The following is a 23,488-nucleotide window of genomic DNA, read 5'->3' as shown; positions in this document are numbered from 1 at the left end:
ACAACCCTAATAATACACACATTACTTTACATGCAGTTGGCTTATGCCAATGCAGCCCCCAAGTCAAAAAGTTTGGACACCCCTATTATAATAATTCATTTTGATGCTAGATTGCAGTATTTCCTCACATAGTTATTAGATGCAGTGAATTGAGGAGAGTCAACGACTTGAATAAATGCCACACCAAAAATATAGACTTCCTACACTTTGTGGATGTATTTACCTCTTTTATTCCTGTTTTTTTATGTGGGGAGAATCTGTAATATTATGAGGTAAAAACACTTATTTGTAGCAATAAGCCTTCTTCGCGATAAACGCCTTACCCCTAATCTCCGCAGTTGAGTAAAACCACTACATGAGGATATACATCGTATTTATGTCCAATATTGCTGGGTTGCAATCACGTGACCAAGAGGCACTTCCGGTTTTCAGGCAAAGGTCTAGAGTCCCATTAGGCTCCTGTTTATTTACCTCCATCAGTTCCATCAGTGCAGATTTAGGCATATTTTGAAAGGTTTAGAGGCAAATATACAGTGGGATGAAATGGATTCATACACTCTTAAGACACATTTTTTTGAAAGATTTAAACTATTCATCATCACCAAGACGTTACTGCTCGCTACAAACCTCACTTTCTTGGACACACATGGATTTAGAGAAAAAAGATTGGAGGTACATCTGCTGTGATTGTGACGCTAATGAAAAAAAATGATACGTTTGTTTGCAGTTGATTTCCTGCTACAATTGTTAGTCTTATCTACAATTCATGTCTGTAGTTGTTTTTATGGTGTGAAGTTCATATTTTGTCTCATTATTTAGCTATAGATGTCCCTGTTGTTCAACAATGTTTGCTAGCGATATCAAGGTTCAGTATATCATGTTGAGCCTACGAGAGATGTATTCATCTAGTTTATTAATACTATTATGGATATTAAATTGATGCTAACAAATAGCACCAAAGACGTTATAATGTGGTCATCCGTGTCGTATAAAGAACGACTTTCCTGCACAACAACCACCACCAAGCTTTTAGTTTCCGTTATGAAAATCGGCAATAAAAATACGGTGAATTGGACCAACAATCACAATATTTATTACTAGAACTTACATTACGTGAATTTATTCGCACAACCAAGTGGTCGTAGTTATATTTAGGCATAGCAACCACAAAAATACACAAACTAATGCCATCTCTTGTCCTTTTCTTACGTTTTGTTCTGCTCTCAAGCACTACTAATATAGTAGAGAATAAACTCGATTGCATCACAGAAAGTTTTTCAAACAAACTTTTTACAAAGGTATCACTGCATGTTCCGATTGTATTCCACAAGATGATGAAAGTGATATTTTTAAGAGCCATTTCCTTCGACGCACTTTTGTTTTTTTCCCTGACTTTATTACCTTTATGAACCACTTCTTTAGGGACTCTACGAAAGCTCTTTCTTATCTCTCTATTTGAACAACTGGAACACCCAAAAACAGAAAAGCAATACAGTATTTTCTGCTCAAACTTTAGACTTACTCTCATTTGTTTTAATTTTACACTCAAACTCCTTAAACCGCAAAGAAGAAAAATGGATATGAACTCAGATGCAACCCAGCAATTGGTACAATTTTATACACTGTAGCCTAATGTATGACACTCATAAAAGTGGATCAATCTACAAAAGAAAATAGGTCAAAAAGTTACCTCAATTTTGCAGAATTGCTTTTAGGGTTTTTGCGGAAGGACTGGTTGGGTCCGGGCCGAGTGGACATGGAGCGAGGCGAGGCTCTGGAAAATGTGGTAGGCGGAGTTTTGGGTATCTTCTTTCCAAGATGGCCGATCCATTTCTTTTGCTCGTCTTGGGTCAGGGCCAGCAGGAGCATGTCCCGGGCAGAGGTAACGTCATAGTTAACTGCGAGAAACCAAAAAAGGATTTAGTGTCAGGAGCCACGGATGCAAGTAAAATCCTGTTATGTCTTCAGTAAACCTTTGCAAGGAGCGATGACGTCCTCCTTCTTGTCGAGGTGGTCCTTGTGGCACTTGACATGGCAGCGGCGGCACTCAAGGGCCGGCGGCGGCTTGAAGACGTGCCACAGCGGCTTGGAGCAGGCCTCGCAATTGGAAGGGAAGTGATACAAGGTGGGGATGAACTCGTGGCCTTTGTGCGGCAGACAGTTGGATTTGTCGCCTTGAGGGACCGCCTCCATGTCAGCCTCTTTTCTGCACTCGCCCTCATTGGCGTACAGGATCTGAAAGCAGATCGTGGTTCACTCACAGAGCAAGAAACCAAATTTATAGCTGACTGTAAAAGAGAAAACCTTTTTACCTGGAATATTCTCGGAATCTCTTCAGTCTCGGCGCGGTACACATCTCCTTGTGTCACTGGTCTCACGTGGAACAGTTTGCTGCAGGGAGGGGATGCACAATCAGCAATTGGATGGAATACTGTCCATCAAAGGTGCGGGACTCAAAGCCAAGGGGCCAGATATAGCACGCCACATTTTATGTGGCCCACAAAAGCCCCCAAATAATGTGCATCAATAAAGAACAACAGTCATCCCTCGTTTATCATTTAGGTACTCTCATGCAAATATCTTCATCACTAGGGCATAAACAAACTGTTTACCACTTTCTAAATACATATTTTTTACATTATGAGCCCTCTAGATATGAAATAAAAGCCTCTAGTCACCTTCACAATAATTTAATCCAATATACTGTAGTAATGCTGCCTGAGGCTGAGCCAATTGGTGGCAACGATACTAAAAAGCAAGTTATAATTGGTTAATTTCTAGTTCATTTAGTGATGTTTATGCTTGAAAATACTTAATTTAGCAACAAAACTTGTAGAACATGCTTTAAAAAAAAATTTTTTTGCGATGTGGTGAAGCTGTAATATTTGAAGTGCAATGTGTCAAGGGACGACTGCAATTAAATATCTTCTAAACTTTAATATTTGATCACAAAACCAGATATTACCAGCATTTTTGTGGTTATAAAAAATACTTACATATCTGCTTGTCATGGACTATGATTTATGGATTATAAATTATCCATAATAATCAAATGCAAATTAATATGCAAATTTGTAAGGAAATGAGGCAATTACACATATATGTTATATATAGTGACTGTTAGAAACAGCCCTCTGAGGGCAGCCATAACTGCGACGTAGCACTCAATGAAAAGGAGTTTGACACCCCTGATGCCCACAATTGTAGATGACCAGAATGTATCCCTCCAAATAATTCAGAAAAAAATACTTACTCGATATCTAGTACCATAGAAGGGTTGGATTGCTCCTTATCTTGCTCATCATTGTAGAACAAAATCTTCTTGCTGCTCACCACAACATACTGCAAAACAACATTAACAAATGTTAAAAGAGCAGAAGAGTGACAGGACTGACACACACATAAATACCTGTTTCTTCCATCCGTATCGCTTAATATTGGTGCGGTTAGGAATGGACAGCCAGCCCTCCAGTCGGGATTCTGTATCAAAACAAAAAAGCAGTGTAAGCGTGACAGTTACATAGATGTGTGGACTGGGGGCAAAGTTTAAGCCATGCATAGAATACATCCAGCTAGTGTGAGAGAAAAGAAAGCAAATCAAAAAGGTCACAGCGAGTTCAAGCCATCAAATGATGGTCAGCGGTTAGCCAGGGAGTTGGTGTCAAGAAGCGTTAGGACACTCCATAATGCTGCTTCACTCTCCATCAGACATTGAGTGAAGTCCTTCATACAAATACAGCACAGGCAGTTTTGTTATCGTAGTATATACATTTGGTCTTGACTGGCTTGATCAATCCTGCGATACAGTGTTAAAAAAATCATACTTTAAAAAAGTGCATGCAGCTGAAGAGGATTTGTTCATGTGTATATTATCATTATATTATTATATATATATGTGAGAGAGATCATCCGGTCCAAGCAACACTTCTGTGCAAGCATGCAAACAAAACAGAGTTAAGTGTGTGAAAAAACGGGGCTATAGTAAAAACAAACAACAGCAAGCCTCATCAAGGGTGCTGTCTGGGATACTGAGGAGAACTTAACATCTGGGCTGGGGGATGGGGACGGGGGACTTTACTGATGGGAGCTGTCTTTATTTACCCTGTCTTTTAATATCAGGCTTCAATTAAAAGTGTCCCCAAAACTAGAGACGGATAAAGAGCACTAAAGGAAAACCAAGAAAACAACAGAACAGCAGCTGCAGCACAGGCCAGGCAAAAAGGAGCGTGTTTGCTCGGTTACTCACAGAAGGAAAAGAAGAAGTTACAAAGAGAGGAAGAGCAAGGACTAGACACGAGGGGGAAATAGAGAATGATTTAAACACATGAAAACTCGAGAATTACACCAGTTTGCTATCGTGACATTGGAAATTAGCAAGAAACAGAAACTAGATGTGCTGATGATCATTACATGCGACACACCTGATAGACAGTCTAATATTCAGCACAATGGCAATTAAGCATATCAAGAAAACTACCTAGGGAACTCAAACACAATACACACATGGTTAATTGTCCTGCAAGCGCAAAAAAAAGTGATCAAAGTAACAGTTGTTATAAGTAAACCCAGTAAAGCAAACCTAATCTTTGAAGATTACTGCTTTCAGCCACAAGTTCCTTTTTTATGTGGGGACCATGTTTATTTTCCTTTTTGACGTTTTACCATTGATATGCTTGCGAAAAGGTGCATACACACATACAAAGACAAATAAAATGCAATGGTGGGTTAAGTAGAGATATGCCAATTGATCAGCCACCATTCAGTATCGGCTGACTTCCATGAAAAGTAAGTGATCTGCCGATGACGATTAATGTCTTTCAATGTCGATCACAAAAACCGAACGCCCCTCTGGCAGATACTTGATTTATTTTTGGTGCCCTGGCTGATAGAGGTGGCTAGCAGCTCAACACTGTGAATGGACATACTGATTCTCTAAGTAAATAACAGTCAACTGCGATAAATAAACTACCAGTACATTTCTTACAAGTATCCTTATTACTTGAGTATGAGGCTAAACATGTCAAACACAGAGTAACAAGAAGCAGCAGACAAGCAAGTATGCTGAATGCTAAACTAGCTGCTAAACTAGCTTGAAAAAACGCAAGAAATAAGTCTAGATAAAACTGTGTTACAGCAGAAAGTAATTTACAGGAAATTAACAAGTAGATTAATCAGAATATATAGCGAGAATAATACAGCAATACTCTGCTGCTGTGTGGCAGGACAGGCACACACATAAGGGGAAGGGGGTGTCGATATCATAGATAGAACCAGATTATGATCGATACTGTCATTTTCACTTTTTTTTTCCCCATTGTTTTGGTTATTGTTTACAAATTCAGGTAAATTGTCCCTAAATACAAGAGGACTTTGCGGGGGAAAAAACAAAATGATTTGAAAGAGTAGTAGATGTGTAAACAATACACCAGCAGCAAAGCTGCGTGGCAGCCTGCTTTAAACATAATCCCAGTTGTTTATTCGAAAAACTAGTCAAAAATAAATGGGTAGTGGCAGCTCTAGTCTAAACTAAGGTGCCTTTATGTCTCATCTTCAATAGCACTCACATAAAATTGATACATGTGATCAGTATCAGCATTGGTATCAGCCAACCGCACTTATGGATGATTGGTTTCGGAATCATAAAACTGAATCGGAACACCCCGAGTGTAAAAGGAGTTAAGTTTTAGGTTTCTCTCATCCTGTTGTGTTGAGTGATGTCACTGTTCAGGAAGTATTTTTTTTAAAAAACGTAATTATGTCATTGTGTGATGCACTGCGTTGTGTCTACTACCATATCCTACTTTGCTAAACTGGATTCTGTGTAAAAAGTAAAGGCAGGTCAATGCCAGATTCTCTGTTTTGGTTCTGCGAAACAAAGTCTAGATTATCAATGCCAACAAAATCTTCGGGTTTTATCAGAATAACAATGCAGGTAGCTTGTCACGGCGCCTATACCTGCGATGTTACTGTCCGTTTCGTCCGTCAGCAGGCTGGTGATGCTGGAGTTGTCCATGCGCTGTTGCAGGTCGTTGAGTTTCTCTCGCAGCTGCTCGATGTCGCTCTCCTTGCTGTCCAGCTGCATCTGGAGCTCGTTGCGGTACGTGCACTCCTCTGCCAGTTGCTATTGGTTTCGTAGAGAATATTAGCCATCTAAGCAGTAGGGTTGCACAATTATTTGTTTTAATTAGTGCGATATCGTAACTGCAAGAGGCTGAGGTATTTTTTCTCACTGCCATCACCGGCATTTGAGTGACAAACAACTTTGCCCACTTTGGATTGTTGAGCCTCGCGTTTTTTCGTCTCTTGCTTCAGACCGAGAGAACGAGGTCTCAATCTGTGCATCGCTCTCAGCACTTGAGCGTGTTTATTAAACAGTAGAATAACTGAACACGGTGAGCTCTCTTTTCAGTCACCCACAATCTTTGTCTCGGTGGGCGGAGAGCAACTCAGCAAGACAGTCAGCTTTGCACACACAGAGAGCCTCCCAACTCGCAACGCGCCAATGAGAAGTTCCGCAAAGTAACAAAAATTAGGAGGAAAAAAATATGATTACAAACCCAAATTTAAGCTTTAAATCGGATGGGCAATATGAGCCCATCAACACGGACGAACGAGCAAGAATGCCGCGATTACGTAACGGCAATTACAAAAAAAAAACCCAACCTAGGTTTTCCAACTGGGAAAAAAATGCACTTTAAGATGTTCAATATGTACTTAAGTTAAGTAAGTTTGCTTACAGAAATGAGTTTTTGTTATTCAGGATACAGTTATTTACCTTCCAATTACAGTACAATTGTAAACAATTTTACAGTAATGAGAAATAAAACTATTTCCTTTGAAATGGTTACTTGCATTATTATTATATATTATGATTACATCACATTATAAACACTGTATAATATTTTATTGATTATTTATTCAGTTTAAGACCATCCATCCATCCATCCATTTTCTACCGCTTGTCCCGTTCGGGGTCGCGGGGGTGCTGGAGCCTCTGTATTCGGGCGGAAGGTGGGGTACACCCTGGACAAGTCGCCACCTAATCGCAGGGCCAACACTGATAGACAGACAACATTCACACTCACATTCACACACTAAGGCCAATTTAGGGTTGCCAATCAACCTATCCCCAGGTGCATGTCTTTGGAGGTGGGAGGAAGCCGGAGTACCCGGAGGGAACCCACGCAGTCACGGGGAGAACATGCAAACTCCACACAGAAAGATCCCGAGCGCAGGATCGAACCCAGGACCTTCGTATTGTGAGGCAGACGCACTAACCCCTCTTTCACCGTGCTGCCAGTTTAAGACCATGAGGTAAAAAAATCTCGGAGTGTCAGCATAAAGCCAAATATATTTTTAAGTAAATTACTGCATATTGTTGTAATGTGTGACACCTTGAGACAAAAATATGTTGCTTGACAGTCAAAAAGTAAAATGTTTTCTTTCATACGTTAATTTCAAAGTTTTATGCATTTATATGTATAAAAAAAGTGTTTTTTTTTCCCGAATCGTGCAGTCCTACTAAGCAGAGTTAACAGTATCCCATGGCAGCATTACAAGGCAATTTAAAGACAGTGTAACGTCTATATTATATCACTATTCATTTTGTTGTCATATGGACTCACCGCCTGCATCTCGCTCAGTTCTTTCTGATACTTGATGGCCATGTGGTTAAACTTGTCCTTCTCCTGGTTGAGCTCGAGCTGCAGCTTGCGGTTTTCCTTCTCTTTCTTCCGCAGGTCGGCAGTGCTGCCCTTCTTCTTCTGATCAAGCTTCATGTCCTTTCGGTTCATGATCTCTGCCAGCTTGTTCACCGCCTGACAGAAAGGGGTCGCTCAACAGGTTGGGAATTAAGATTCATTAAGGTGGCGCGCTTTACCTGGGTTTTCAGAGTGCGCTCCGTGTTGAGGACCTTCTCATAGTTGGCCTTAATTGCATTTGAAATCTCCTCCTTCTGAGCTGCATACTCTGAAATAATAATAAAAAAGTGCTTGTAGACAAAACAACTACAAAAGGTTAAGGAAATAAGAAAAGAAAAATACCTTCTTCCTGAGTGCTTAGCTTCTCGTTTATCTCTGCCTTCTCTTTGGTGAGATTCTCTACATCTTTGGTCATGGTTTTATTAGACTCTTCAAGCTGAAAGGAAACACACATTAAAAAAAAAAATTTCCACAGTATAAACCAATTGAATTTTATATACGTATATAGTCCTTCATCACACGTATACCATGTTGCTTACTCGCGCAATAGTGGCCTCCTTCTCCACAATCTCCTGCTTGTGTCTGGTGACCAATTTCTTGCTCTCTTGGCTGAGCTCAAAGTACTGCTCCTCCTGTAGTGCCCGGGCCAGCTGTTCCGACTCCGCCTTTGTCACGGTCAGATCCAGCTGAGCAGACAGGGACTCCCTTTGCATAGTAAAACGTCAATGAATCGTTATTACTCCACTTCGAGATGGGGTTCCAAGCACGAGTCTAACGTCTTTACCTTTCACCGCACAGCTCCTGCACCTTTTTATGAGATTCTTGTACCTGCCGGTTCTTTTCCTCTATTTCCTCTTTCAGCTCTTTAACCTGAGTTTTGTAAAGCGTCTGAGTGGAACAACATGGAAAGTGCTTAGTAGGCTGTTTTTCCGCTTAGAACTAAATGGTGGGAGGAAGCAGATACTCACAGAAAAATACTGTTCAGCCTCAAGCTGGTCCTGAAGTTCCCTCATCTGCCCTTCGTTGCCTCTATATTGTCTAAGAGCACATTAACACAAAATAATTACTGACTTTATATTAGTTGTTTCCCCATCAAGGCCATTTTCTGAGCTACAGTAGCAAAACACAGCTGGCATCACAAAGCAGCTAAGGGATTAGGAATAAAGAGCTGCACTAAGATTAAAAAGTCTAATCCGGTTGGAGTGAACGCTGTCACAGATCAGTTTAAGCGTAGTTACACTATAAGCCGGAATAATAGCGCTTATTTGGAAATAGTGGGCAATTGACAGCTTGACTTGCAAAGAGCATTACAGCCAAAGCAGTAAAAATAGAAAATAGAACTACAAGCAAAATAAATTGAAGAAATTATAGCATATTTGATAAGAGACAAGAGCAGCACTCACTTTGTCAACTGTGCTAGCTGAAACTCCAGCGAACGTTTGCTTTCCAGCGTGGTGTTGATCTCCTGTTTGAGCTGCTTCTCTGAACACCGCAGCCGGTCGACCTCCTGCATGCGGCTCTTCAGATCATTCTGGGCCAGGACACGCTTACTGGACTCCTGCTCTACCTGTATCCTCAGGTTCTTTACCTGGACCAAGAAGGTATGTCACTTTTAAGGACGCGACTTATTGAAAAGGTTAGCCGTGTCTCGTCTGGAAAGCGTTCACTCACGTCATCCTCCAGCCTTTCCTTTTGCTTCATCAGCTGCTCCATCTTCTGCACGGACTGCTTGAGGTCAAACTCCAACATGGAGCACTGCTTCTCCACCTCCACCACACGGCTCTCTGCTCGCATCCTCGCTCCGTTCTCTTCCGACATTTTTACCTGGACAGCTGGAGAACCGTGATAAAAGTTTATTTAGAGAGGACAAACAACCTCTGATGACATTATTGACATTGGGATCGCCATACCATTCATGGCTGCAGATTTGGCCTCTTCGATTGACTCGTATTTGTCAGTCAATTGTGCACGTGTCCCCCTGTGCTCCGTCTGCTCCTGCTCCAGACGTTGCTGCAGTGTCTTCAGTTTGTAGTTGAGGTCTATCTCCAAGTTGTTCTTATCCTGCGACGAGGGGCGTCAACACCAATAGGTTCCACTCTAATGGATATTGTGTGTGTTTACCTTCTCCAAGTTATTGCTTCTCTCCTGGGCCTGTTTGCGCTCCGCCTCTACTTTGGAGAGACTGAGCTTCAAGTTGTTATTGTCCTCCAGCAACCCTGACATCCTTGCTACAATATTAAGAACAATCATGAAGAGAAGTCACCGTTTACAACACCTTAAGAGACTGAATATTTTTCCACAGCAAGTTACCTTGTAGCTCCCGGATCTCCTCCGAGCCCAGGCTGTAGTTTCTCCTCTCAGAGTCCAAGGTGCTCTGGAGGAGCAAGAGCTCCTTTTCCAGCTGGGCTTTCTCCCCGTCAGCGGCACGGCTTCTCTCCTGCAGCTCGCGGTTCAAGCTCTCCAGATGGCTCATGGACTTGGCCATCTCCGTGTGGCTCTTCCTCAGCCTCGCTGCTGTGTCCGATTCTGCCCGCAGCAAGTCATTGGCCTCCTCCAGCTAAGAGGAAAAAACATTAAACAGGCATGTGAGCACCCTTTGAGAAAAAAGAGGAACATTTCTTTCAACACAATGTGCTGCCATGCAAACCCCGAAAGAACATTTTGAAAATCAAGGCTACATTTACTGCAATTGGGCACATTTGTACATAATATTTTACCTTTAGATGTATTGTCATCTAAAGTTAAAGTACCAATGATTGTCACACACACACTAGGTGTGGTGAAATTAACCTCTGCATTTCACCCATCCCCTTGTTCACCCCCTGGGAGAAGAGGGGAGCTGTGAGCAGCAGCGGTGGCTGCGCCCGGGAATAATTTTTGGTGATTTAACCCCCAATTCCAACCCTACCAACCTCTTTTGTCTGTCTTTTTGTCCTATGTAATGTACCACATACTTTTTAGGGTTTTTTAGTAGATAATATACTAATTAATAATAATAATAATGACCATAACTCATTATTATTAGCATTGAAAATATAATGTTAAATTATATAACATGCATGCAAAGCACTCAGAAAACGTTTGGCAACTCTATCCTGTAGCCACGCCCCCTTGGGTAATATACTTTCAGTGTTGTGACCTGTGTTTGCATCCGTCACGTCAAAAATATACCTTCTAGCTGACTCCTAATAAATGTGCTTGAAGTACAACTGGTTTGGAACTCAGTGTTTGGATTGTAATCACCCAAATATGATTAGCAGCGAAGTAGAAATCTGTCATTGTGGCTTGGAGAGCGAACGCAGGCGACAACAAGTAAGACAGATAGATCATACTAACCATGCTAACTAGCAAGCTTGTTTCGGCGTCCCTGATCATCTCAATTCAGTGTGGTTTTAAGGCAAGAGGAAATGCGAGTACCTGCGGCTGAGGCAAGCGTTAAAAATTTTGTTTGGATCCTATTTTTTTTCATTTTCATTAAGGCCCTGTTTACACTACACACCAAATCAGATTTGTTTGCTCTCAAGTGACAAAGATCAGATTTTTTTGCCAGTCTAAACGCTCCAAAGTGCTTCAAATCTGATATTTTCACATCAGATTCAGGCCACATCAGGAGGTAGTCCTGAATATGATTGGAATCGGATCTTTTCAATTGTGACTCCAGTCTTAACACAATGGGACCTGAATGCAAACCGTATGTGACTTTTTTGTCAGCTTTGGTCGAGCTATGTCAATCGTGTGCGCCAGGAAAAACGCTGTTGCCAGCGGAAGTGGATATTTCATTACAACATCCGGTTTCGGTGAGCAAAGTCTATTTAAGACAACCAAATTTTCGGTGCATCCCTTGACAATTGTGCGCAAATAATAGGCTTTATGTAATACATAAATATATATTTTGTTTCCGAAGGAATAGCGATTGTTGAAAGACCGGAATTGACGCCGTGGCACATTTGCTTATATCTGAGTTGAAAAATAAAGCACCCGTAGATCCACGCTGATGTCCGTGTCTCCTCTACATAACAGCTATTAAAAGATTAGAACCCTCCCAAATATACAGTATACATCCATTCATACATTATATTACTTAAATCTATTTTCAAGTGAAAAAAAACACTAATTTTTAAGGTGTGGCGGCTTATATATTTTATTTTGTAGAAGTAGCAACTTCCTCCCGGTCAACTTCCTTTGTTTTCACTTTATCAAAGTGTGCATGCAAGTGACGTCGAGGTCACATTGGGCCACATGCGCCTCTACACTGGGGTCTGATAAAAGTCACATTTTACTTGCAATGTAAACAGTCAGCTGGAAAAAAATCTGTTTTTGGGCCACTTTGGCCTGCAGTGTAAAAAAAACGTGGAAGTGATATTTTAAGGTAAAATTGAATGTTTAAAAAAGTGGATTTTCGCGTTTGAGGACATTTCTCATGCCTGATTTAATAATGTTTTTTGGGCAGTTTTAGACATAAAATGTGTGTAGCAGGAAAGGATGTGGTGCAATACCTGACTCTGCAGCTGTGCAATCTTGTCGTTTGAGGCCTGCGAGTTCTGATTTATCTTCTTCATGTCTTCAAGTTGCTCTTTCAGAGTGGACACTACAGAGAATGAAATATGATAGAGAACAGAGTACTATTAGGAATTAAATAGCCACTACATTACATCGCCATAATGCACTTCTCCACCATTTTTACCTTCATTCTCCAAATTGCGTCTCTTCTCAGCCTCCTGATCGGCTTTTCTTTGGGACTCAGTAAATCGGTGCTGCAGCATGATCTTGTCCTTTTCCAGCAAAGACACGCTCGCCTCCACGCTTTTCCTCAAGTTGGCCTGCAGGAAAACAAAAGCGCATCTATGAAGGAAAGGAAAGGAAAGGAAACAAAGCCATGTGTGCGTTTCCAATTACAAATACTAAGTTGTAAATCTTTCGAATGCAAAAAAAGCACACAGAGAAAACAAGAAGCAGGATTTAACCTCCTCATCCATTTCTTTTATGATCTTTTCAATTTTGGTGTTAGAGGTCCTGGGGAGAGAGCACAATTACAGACCATCAGAAGGTTGTCATGATATTAGTCATAACCGATAAGAAATAATCTTGATACATGCCTGCATTTCTGTTCCAACTCATCCTTCTGCTGCATCTCACTGTGGAGCTGCTCCTCCAGCTGGTAAACTCTTTTCTGCAGGTTCTCCAGCTTGACAGAAAAAATCAGAAATATACATTACAGAATGTTCTATTTGAGAGCATAAGTGCAGGTAAACAACTCACGTGACTTTTATCCTCCTTTTTGGAGCTGCTACGTTTGTCACTCGTCTTTGTGGCTGCAGTGGAGCTGCGCAAAATACTGAAAGAAAAACAAAAAAACAATGGTGTTATTTCATCGCTGCCAAGAGTGTTGCGAATTGATGCCTATGCCTCCGCATGTGCACCCTTCGTTCTGTGCACATGGAACACATTTAAAAAAAATACAATATAACAATTACATTTTTTGCTGATGACACCCAAATGTATGTCTCTCTAAAAAAGAAAGGTAAAACGCATTCAAAAACACTTTTAAATTGTCTCAAAGCCATTAAAGCCAGGTGAGCGGTAAACTTCCTAAATTTAAATAAGAACAAGACTGAAATAAGTTTATCCGGCCCAATTGTAAAGCCTAAGCTCACCTCAGTGACGTGGACCCCTGGATGCCTAATTTTAAGCCCACAGTCACAAATCTTGGTTTTAATTTTGACACTGGTTTTAAATGTGAAGAACAGATGAACTCTGCAGTTTGATCTAGTTTTTATCATCTAGAAGAAGTTTTATTTTTTAACGACTTTGAGTGGGTAATTCATGCTTTTATTTTCATTATGTTTAGACTACTGCAATTCAATTTATTTTGGAGTGAACCAGACCTACCTTGCATGTTTGCATTTAGTCCAAAATGCTGCTGATCGCCTTTCAATTGGCACAAAAAACATGACAACCTCATCCCTGTTTTAACACATTTTCACTGGCTCTCAAATCATTTTGTAATTAATTTGAAATTTTTAGTTTTTTTTTCAATCTCTTAATGGATCAGCACCTTAATATATTTATGACCTCAAAAAACCTGCAACCGCGGAAGGTCTCTGAGGTCTTCTGATCAGTTTCTCCTAATCGTCCCTAAAACTGGATTAAAATGCAGAGGGGATTGCGCTTTTTCTGCGATCGCTCCAAACCTTTGGAACGAGCTCCATCTGGTGATTTGGAAGTCCTCCTCTTTAACGACTTTGAAATCATATCTTCTAACACATTTTTACTCTTTGGCTTTTAAACCAGTATGAATGTTCTGTCTATTTTTTTTCCTTATATTTATTCCTTTTTTAAAGTTGGTTATAATGTGTATTTTAACTACTGTGCAGCACTTAGTGAAACAGACTGTTTTTAAAACTGTGCTGTATAAATAAAGTGGACTGGAAGAATGAATAAACAAAGGGCTGCTTCTGGTGGACTTACTGCTGATTGCTGTAGTAAGTGAAGCCCACGAAGGGGAGCTGGTTGCCCACAAAGGCCTTTGGTATTGGAAAAGTCTCTTCCTCGCCACGATCCTCTTCTATGTCATCAAAGTTACTGGTGTCAATGTCGCTGCTCAGCTCAGGCACCACAGGAGCAGCCGCTAAAAGGGACAACAAAAGATTAAAGATGACGGCAGGAAATGAAAAATGTTAATTGTTTAAGTCCATGAGGGGTTAAGGATGTCTGATGATATCAGCCGATTGTTATTACTAATAATAATGGATTACATTTATATGGCTCTTTTCTCAAATCGCTTCACAGGGAAGTGATCATTTGGATATTGGCATGAAAATTAGATATTGGCTCATTGGCCCTTAGCCATCAAGTTTGTTTATTGCCGTATTGATACCACAGACCAAGAATCTTGCTAGTTCAGGTATGTCAGTGGTTTGGAATTATTTCACCTTCAGATTGTAAATATGTAATTTGTAATGATCGTGAAGCGCTGGTTAATGGAGCGGAGATTAAAGTGTCCCCAGGATGAATCACTCAGAGTCATACACAACGTTTATGCAGTAAAATATTGATAATAGGTGTTCTGGGGGGAAAAAACTCCCATCAATACCCAGATTATAATTTCATACAAATCCAAAATATCATTCTTTGCATTTTTTTTGTTATTATATTTCTTTTTCTTTATAGATGTTTGTGCAGCATAGTAATGGGAAACTTTAAAATCAAACAGTGGATTATTAATGTTCATTTGTGAAACGCATTCAGTGGCACCACAGTATAAGAAACATGTGTTCGTAATATGAGATGGGACCTGACATTAAGTTGAGGGTAGACCTGCTTCATACACTGGTATCGGTTATCGTCTAATATAGATGAATGCAAAACATTATTTTGCAAGTGCAGCAAAACGATGTTCTGGATATCTTGTTAAAAATCCCCTTTAAAATGAGGGAAACCTGCCAGGGAGCCGAGCGGGATTAGCCATTAAGTGCAGCGGCGTTAAAAGTGCTGACTTTTTACATTCAAACACTTCCTTGTAGTCTACATCAGTGGTCCCCAACCATATATGGAGATATCTGCTGATGTCACCAATTGGAAAAAAGTCACAAATGGGGCAAATTCCAAACGCCTCGTTGGGAATGATGGAAGGCAAGATTTTTTTAAATAAATATCTCTGCAATGCCTCCATGGTTTGATTTTAAATTTTCAGGGCCTATGCAGATCCCAAACACACAAAAACAGGTATAAATAGGTAAGAAAAGTTGGTTTTGCATAATAGGTCCGCTTAAAAACATAAACCCGGTTAAGAGCGGACTATAGCTTCAGGATTTGCCACATTTTTTAATATGTGCTCTGCTCTGTTTTGGTGTCAGTCAGGGGCATATTTTGTTTAAACTTTGGTGGCCTATGTGCTGCCAATGATCAGTCTGAGGCAGATTTATCAATATGATGGCAAGCCAATTAAAACTACAGTGTACACACCACCAACAGCAGAAGAGTGTTGCTCTTACTTTCTCTGATGCTCTCCCACGTCCACTGATCGTTCTTGAAGAAAGGATGTCTCTTGATCTCATCCACACCGTTCCTACCCAGGCGGACGTCCCTGTTGAACAAGGGAAAGACAGGCTTAGCTTGTCGGAAGTTAGTGATCACACTCCTGAATTCTGCAGCGATCGTACCTGTCTGTCAGGAAGGCACAGATGAGGTTCTTGGCATCGTTGGAAATGTCGCTGTCGTCAGGGAAGGTCAGAGCGTTCTTGTGGTTCATGATTTTGCTGTAGGTGCCAACCAGCGAGTCGGCATAAAACGGCGTGTCGCCTGAGGACCACAGACGGACAAGTGAGATCTGTGTAAAAGGTACAGCTATTCTAATTTTTAAGTACTGTATCTGTAAAGGAATAGTAAATACTGCGGTATTTCTGTTTTCAAAATGTGATAAATAATGCGGTGGTATGTGACAGTACAAAATGAGAACTTAATTCCTCTCATCAGTGTAGTTTTTTATGGCGCTATTTAGGGGTATAAAAGTCTTGTAGAAACTGCTGTATGTTGGTTTCAAAATCTTCACAATAGTGCCGTTACGCCTGACAGTATCAAAAAATGTTTTTTATGGTGCTTTAGCATTGGCCGGGTCTGAAAATAAACTACATCTCCCAGTGTCCTCTGCACAGCGCCGGAACAGCAAGGTGGGGGTATAGAACACCGTCATCAGGAAGTGAAGTGTTTTCATAGTAGATGAGAAGAACTGTTGTTTTCAGACATTTCATCAAAATCTGTCTAGATATGTTTGAGTTAAGTTGCTAACAAACAGACTGACAAACCCTGGTGAAAACATAACCTCTTTGGCGGAGGTAAAAAAGTCTGCGTTCTGCAAAGCAAAGCGCACCACCTTTGTCTCGAGCGTTTCCAAAGCAACACAGCTAGTCAGTATCCTGGCAGTACATGGAGGGAATTCACAAAAAAAAAAAATTGTACATCGCGAGAAATAGGAGTAAACTGAAAAACAACTTGATGGATCCTCAAACCATCACTTTCCACCACTTGTCTCGCTCGATGTGGCGGGGGAGCTGGAGCCTATCCAGCTGCATTCGGGTGGAAGTTAAGTACACCTTGCACAAGTCGCCACCTCATAAACTGTCACCCAGAAAAGATATTTGAAGCCAGCAAATATCAGTTTGTGAGGTATTTAAATTATCAAAAGTTAAATTGTTAGTTAACTTTTCTGAGAAACAGCATATTCCAGACTGATATAAACATGTCCACTGTAGACAACACTGCTACCCAGAAAGTAAAAGTCGAAAGACACTCATTTGAACATTATCGTTTTACACTGGATGTTTACATTGTCACTTTAAAGACACAGAACTAAGTTTTTTTTAATATTTGCTTGAAACAGTGGATGCCACTGCACAATTCTTTGCACTTAAAAATACATGTAGTATGATCAGAACATTTTAGCATTGTGTTAGTGTTCAATCACAGTGTGTTTATCCCAAACATTCGACATTTGACACACTATGGAATTTGTAAGTTTTTGGGGTTTTTTTGCACATATACCACGGTAATATTGTACCGTGGCCTTATTACCGTGACAATATCATACCATTTGATACGTCACATCCCTTGCGCTATTAAATGGGTCAGTCTGAGAGGTAAATTACATCTCCCATGATTCCCTGCGCAGTGCAGGTCAGAAAAGTGAAGAACCTCTTGCCACGAGAAAGTGAAGAACCACTTGCGACGTTTAAATCAGAATTATGGGCTAAGGGTTTTGGGCCACGGTTTTTGATTCTGTTTCAGTATGTATTTTGGGTGTAAAGAGATCAACTTATTTTCCTTCATTTGTTTTGCTTGTCAGAAAAAACGGCATTCTAGATTGTTTTAAAAGTATTTCTGGTGTAGTAAATACTATACAACTTTTCTTTCAAGTTAACATTTACTAAACACATTCAAAAGGTAAATCGTCTTTTTTTACTTGCTTGTCACAAGTGGTTTAGCAAACAGCAAGCGGTGATTCAGATTTTTTTAAAACGCAAAGTTTATTATCCATGAAAAAATACATTAAATTGCAGTTTGAATTTGAAGTAGTGTAAACTAATGTGTTCCAACACAAAAAACAAGTTTAATGATCATTGCAGGATGAAACATTTTTTAATCCGCAAATAAAAAAACAATTTGAACAAAAAGTGTCAAGAGTTGAATCAGGGCAAACAAACAAAAAGTGTGATTAAAAAATATTTAGACATAAACATCTATTTTTTCTTCTGTTTAACTAAGTAGGTAAATGTATTCTCCAAGTCTGGACCAATAGTTCAGTCACATAGTCATTCTGTTCCTACCAGTCCATATTGAGGACAGAATTTCCCCACTCGATGCAAAGTCAGCTGCCAGTGCTAGCCATATTCGTGTTTCTTTTTCTAGGCTGCACTTACAATGATATGGAAAGGCACAATGGTGATTGAATATTATGTTGTGCAATCACCATTACGTTGTGGAGAGGGATTTCCGCTACCATGAACAGGCACGCGTGCGCACACATACAGACACAAACACTCGCACAGAGGAACCGTGCTCTATAAGACGTATTATTGTACCTTTCATGGAAAACCATACGGTCCGGTATTTTACAGAGTGCCATGGCATCACTAGTACGCACATTAGGTTTTACGGTGAACACAAACGATTGAGGGCAAAACATGTTGTTCAGAGTCTCTCGTCCGTCCAATGAATGAGTAGACAAGCAGTTATTTTCTTTTGGCGTCAATAACTGAAAAAAACTTTTTTTTATATATATACATATATATTTGTGTGATACTTGGAACTGAACCTGCACTATTCTTTGCACTTAAAAATACTTGTTTACCAAAAATAATTAGAACATTTGAGCATTTTGTTTGTGTTCAATTACACCAAGGGTGTTTAACCTTAACACTCCAACCACTTCCTTTTACACACTGTGACATTTTTTCAAAGCCATCTTTTTTTTTTTGAGTATACCGCAATAATATCGGACTGTGGCCTTAATACCGGGACGATATTGTACCGTGAGATTTTTAATATGTTATTACATCCTATTAGACACTGTGACTTCAAGACAAGAGGCACACAAAGACTTACCAACGAGCATCTCATACAGGAACACTCCAACGGACCACCAGTCGCACTCTCTGCCGTAATAGCCATCTCCTCCTTGGGATTTCAGTACCTCGGGCGAAATGTAGTCAGGTGTCCCCACCGCTGTGTCGCATCGTACCATACCATCCTAAAAAGACAAAAATTCACGATTGTAATGCAGGAGAAAAAAAATTAAAACTTGGATTAAAGACACTGAATGTGTAGTACCTTGTTCATTTTCATGCAGGTCCCAAAATCTGCCAGTTTTAAGTGGCCCACTTTGTCCAGCAACATGTTATCAGGCTTCACATCCCTGCAGAGGTACAACATATCTTTAACAAGACCTTCTGGAATAAACTAACTTAAATTTGCTCAACGGTAACCCTTTTCAGGAAGAATAGAAGCTACATGCTTTCCTATAAAAAAGGAGAAGCATGTGGTTTTTCGTAGCTAAACAGCAAAGAATCAGCGCCACTGGGCTGCTACCTGTGGATGAAGCCCATGGCATGAATACCATCCAGAGCCAGCACCACTTCTGCTGTGTAAAAGCGAGCCCACTTCTCCGGCACATCGTAATTGCTCATCAGGTTGACCAAGTCGCCGCCAGGCATGTACTCCATCACCATGTAGAGGTAGCGGTCGTCTTGAAATGCAAAAAATAGCTGCAGGGCAAAGTAAAGAGTGTGTGTATTAATAAATAAAAAAACGGTAAATCCATGGTGCTGGTACAGGTCAGGCCTACCTGCACAACCCAGGAGCTGTCGGCAAAAGCCATGATGTCTCTCTCCTCCCAAAAGAAAGCAGAGTCTGACCTTTTGATCATCTCAAACTTGCTCAGCAGCTTCATGGCATACACTTTGCTGGTAGCTTTGTGCCTCACCTGGTGCAAATCATTAAGAGGTGATGTTTAGGATGGTCAAAAACCTGAGCTCAGAACAAAATTGGCAGTTGTGTATATGGTTTTACCCAAACTTACCAGCTGCACCTCTCCAAATGCACCTCTCCCTATGACCTTGACCACCTCATAGTCCTCCGCTTTCATACGCAAGTCACGAATTTTACTAATTGTATCCTTATCTGGGGAAAAACAAGTAAAAATTGGCATCAATAGAAATTGGAAAAACACTAGCATCAAGTAGAATCGGGGAAAGTGGCAGGAGTACATTTACAATGCTAATAGCTAGCTCCCATAGGGGAAACACCTAGTACTGCTGTGCCAAGTTGGCTGAAGAAAAGTCGTTTTTATAGGTCACTGCTTGGAATTAACGGGAATTGGGCTGCAAGGTGTAAGAATTATACACGTAAACCATAAAAAAAGGTCTGGGCTATTATTTAAAAATGAGTAATTTCCCATCATTTGCAAAATCCTAGCAGGTACACACTAACATGGTCAGAATGTGTTACAGGAAATACATTCAGTGTGTGTGCAGTGTTGAATGAAAGATATTTCCAGTAAGGCATAAAATTTACTACGCCAATCGCTCTAATGTGATCAGTACGGATAAAAACACAATTGCTGCTAAAGGCCGTCGCCTTACAAGACAGGCCAATCCATTTGTTTACAGTAACACATCCACGAGCACACTTGGCTGCGTACAACTGTGCTGGTGCAGGAAGTATTGATGGGATGGCTGATGACAGTTATTGCCTGAGGGTGTACAGAAACTTGGGTTGATATTCAAATAGGAACTGAATAAAATGTTCAAAATGCAATCAGATGGGAATTACACTCTACATCAGGGGTCGGGAAAATTTTTGGCTGAGAGAGCCATGAAAGCCAAATATTTTAAAATGTATTTCCATGAGAGCCATATAATATTTTTTAACACTCAATACAACTGAATGCGTGCATTTTTAAGTAAGACCAACATTTTTAGAGTATAATCAGTCTCTTCTTCTTTTTAATAAGATGGTTATTCTGAAGCTAACCAATAATAAATAAAATACTTCTTACCATTAATACGACTTCTTTAACAGGTGCGGTACAAAACGGATGGATGGATTAAAATGCATGAGAATGTTTTATATTTTTAACGTTATTTTTAACACTGTGATTACCAGCGGAATTATTCATTACTTATCGTGTTAAGCAATGTCAGCTAAGATTTATCTGAGAGCCAGATGCAGTCATCAAAAGAGCCACAGGTTCCCTACCCCTGCTCTACATCCTAGGCATTCATTCTCAAACTGTGGTATGAGTGCCAATGGTGATACGAGGGAACACTAGTTTGTTGTTTTCATTAAAATAAAATCATATATAATAAACAAATATATCATGTCTTTTTGCGTAATACTACAACATTGGCATTACTGACTGTGTACGTTTAAAAATGTTAACGAAACTAAGTAAAACCTTTATAGACGTTATCGTAATATTTTTGACAGCCCAAATAAAAATAGTTATGAGCACCTCCCCACCCCCAAAAACAAGCCATCACCATGATAAGCATCATGTGGGTCACCAGCCATTAATGAAAGCCCCTTTGTTGGGGACATTAAGCAGCAGACACCTATTGTGTCCTAGCCTGCATAGAAGCGGTGACCCCAAAACTAGCCTTCTTTTCTGAGCCTTAGGCTTGTATACGAACATGTAATATAAAGCAGCAGTGCTTAATGGAGAAAAGGCATGACTGGGACTACTCACATCTATTCAAGAAGTTGTCAATGCTCTTGTTTTTCCTCAGGGCAGGAAAGTCCAGGTCGTACACCAGCGCATCTAGGCCGTCCTGCGGGGGGGAAAGAGATGTGTTCATAACAACAACATAGACTACAGTTTTTAATAGGGATGTCCCGATACAACTTTTTCACTTCCGATACGATACCGATATTGTAGCCTTGAGTAGTGGCCGATACCGATATCAATACGATACGATATAGGCACGAATCAGACATATATTTATTCCTTATTTTGTTGTGTGGAATGTTAGAAAAGGCTTGATAAAGTGATGTTACTGTTACTGATGTTGTAGTGTTAAAACAGAAAACAATAGTCAGCAAGAGTAGGTATAGGAAAAACTGACCCATTTATTATTAACCAATTGGTTACATAAATTTTAACCTTCAACATAAGAGTATTACCTCAACAAATCCAATACAAACAAAATGTTATATTTAAAGTGCAAAATAACCACTAACACCAACATAATTATACAATTGAATAGAATAAATTAAAAATAAATTAGAAGACCTTGAAAAATAACCTAAATAAATCCAATAAAAAAAATTAAAAAACCGTTTTAAAGTGCAAACAATTCAAGTTCACTTCAGTTATTTTTTTACTGTCAGCATATGTTGGAAACAACTGTGGGCAGGGACAAAAACAACACAATATTGTCCACTGTCCAACTGCTCTAAGTTAAGAGTTCACAGCTCCAGTTTCACTGACTGACTGTGCCCAAAACAATGTAGTAATTACTCTTAGTCTTCACTGAAGAATAGTGTAAACACAATAAACATATCACTCTAATAACAAGAGCATAAAACAAATTATAATCAGTCAGTGCTGGCTACCCTTACTACTCCTCCTCCTCCACTTTCTGCAGTCCGAGCATAATGTGGAGATTTTTTTTAAGAAGATAAGCATTTCGGCATGCTGTGCTGTCAGCCTGCTCCTGTGCTCCTCAATGATAATTGACGCTGTGCTGAAGAGCCTTTCACTCTCCACACTCGTGCAGGGAGCACAGAGGAATTTAGCTGCTGTTGCTGCCATGGTGGGGAGTCGAGCTTGGTTTAGGCTCCAGTAGTTGTGTTTTTTCAAATGTGCGATGAGGTTGCTTGTATTGAACCTTCCCGGTTCTGTCCGTCCACGAGACACTTGCGCCTGACAAATGTTGCATTTAGCGGCAAAGTCTTTGTCCGAGTTTAGGTTAAAATACTTCCACACAGCCGACATCACTACACTTTGCTGCAAGCACACGCGTTGTCGTTGTGATCACGCGGGCTGTGCATGCTGGATCAGAGACGCTCTTCTTCCGCGGCTGGCACCAACGTTAATTAAGGGGCATTGCCGCCACCTACTGTGTTGGAGTGTGATCAAACCAGAGTCACCTATTTTAGACGTGCTGCAGCGGTAAATGGACAGCTTATATCGGAGCGCTTATATCGGAGTTTTTAGATTCAGTCCGATAAAATCAGATATTCACTTTTTTGGCTAATATCGGACTGATTTCCGATATCAATATCGAATCGGGACATCCCTAGTTTTTAACAGTTAAAAATTCGGGTTGTCTATCTAATATCAGCAAAAAAAAACACGTATTGGATTTTGGTAAATGGGTTATACTTGTATAACGCTTTTCTACCTTCAAGGTACTCAATGCACTTTGACACATTCACCCATTCACACACGCAATCACACTCTGACGGCGGGAGCTGCCATGCAAGGCCCTAACCACAACCCATCATGAGATAGAGTGAAGTGTCTTGCTCAAGGACACAACGAACGTGACTAGGAGGGCGGAAGCCGGGGACTGAACCAGGGAAGCCTCAGGTTGCTGGCACGGCCGCTCTACCAACCGAGTACCAACCGAGTACCCCCCCTCAATTATATCCATTAACATCTAAAATCTTCGACATAAGCCCTCCAATTCGAGCAGCCCTTCAGTGCATTTACTTGTGCAAAGATGGACAGCCAGTTAACATCTAAATGCCCTCCAATAAACACACATTCAATCAATCAATCAATGTGTATT

General features: G+C 40.3%; 1 protein-coding gene across 2 annotated transcripts in view; it reads right to left on the bottom strand.

Moving 5' to 3' along the window:
• rock1 (Rho-associated, coiled-coil containing protein kinase 1) overlaps window positions 1-23,488 on the bottom strand; it is a 106,228-nt gene that overhangs the window by 8,976 nt on the left and 73,764 nt on the right. For both annotated transcript variants that reach the window (XM_062022450.1, XM_062022451.1), the window contains exons 2-32: window positions 21,442-21,523; window positions 19,774-19,874; window positions 19,540-19,677; window positions 19,284-19,459; window positions 19,026-19,110; window positions 18,801-18,945; window positions 15,863-16,001; window positions 15,695-15,786; window positions 14,169-14,328; window positions 12,960-13,035; window positions 12,797-12,885; window positions 12,665-12,713; window positions 12,385-12,520; window positions 12,197-12,288; window positions 10,011-10,257; window positions 9,822-9,928; window positions 9,611-9,761; window positions 9,372-9,532; window positions 9,104-9,288; window positions 8,669-8,738; window positions 8,485-8,588; window positions 8,240-8,405; window positions 8,043-8,136; window positions 7,880-7,968; window positions 7,626-7,817; window positions 5,956-6,121; window positions 3,410-3,480; window positions 3,254-3,342; window positions 2,313-2,391; window positions 1,974-2,235; window positions 1,691-1,898 (exon numbers count right to left, since the gene is read on the bottom strand). In XM_062022450.1, coding sequence (XP_061878434.1) covers window positions 1,691-1,898; window positions 1,974-2,235; window positions 2,313-2,391; window positions 3,254-3,342; window positions 3,410-3,480; window positions 5,956-6,121; window positions 7,626-7,817; window positions 7,880-7,968; window positions 8,043-8,136; window positions 8,240-8,405; window positions 8,485-8,588; window positions 8,669-8,738; window positions 9,104-9,288; window positions 9,372-9,532; window positions 9,611-9,761; window positions 9,822-9,928; window positions 10,011-10,257; window positions 12,197-12,288; window positions 12,385-12,520; window positions 12,665-12,713; window positions 12,797-12,885; window positions 12,960-13,035; window positions 14,169-14,328; window positions 15,695-15,786; window positions 15,863-16,001; window positions 18,801-18,945; window positions 19,026-19,110; window positions 19,284-19,459; window positions 19,540-19,677; window positions 19,774-19,874; window positions 21,442-21,523 — 4,001 coding nt within the window. The remainder of the gene's footprint in view (window positions 1-1,690; window positions 1,899-1,973; window positions 2,236-2,312; window positions 2,392-3,253; window positions 3,343-3,409; window positions 3,481-5,955; window positions 6,122-7,625; window positions 7,818-7,879; window positions 7,969-8,042; window positions 8,137-8,239; window positions 8,406-8,484; window positions 8,589-8,668; window positions 8,739-9,103; window positions 9,289-9,371; window positions 9,533-9,610; window positions 9,762-9,821; window positions 9,929-10,010; window positions 10,258-12,196; window positions 12,289-12,384; window positions 12,521-12,664; window positions 12,714-12,796; window positions 12,886-12,959; window positions 13,036-14,168; window positions 14,329-15,694; window positions 15,787-15,862; window positions 16,002-18,800; window positions 18,946-19,025; window positions 19,111-19,283; window positions 19,460-19,539; window positions 19,678-19,773; window positions 19,875-21,441; window positions 21,524-23,488) is intronic.

This window comes from Entelurus aequoreus, linkage group LG16, assembly GCF_033978785.1.
Source record: "Entelurus aequoreus isolate RoL-2023_Sb linkage group LG16, RoL_Eaeq_v1.1, whole genome shotgun sequence".
NCBI lineage: Eukaryota > Metazoa > Chordata > Actinopteri > Syngnathiformes > Syngnathidae > Entelurus > Entelurus aequoreus.
The sequence above is the reverse complement of the archived record's forward strand: the minus strand, read 5'-3'. Positions and strand labels throughout refer to the sequence as shown.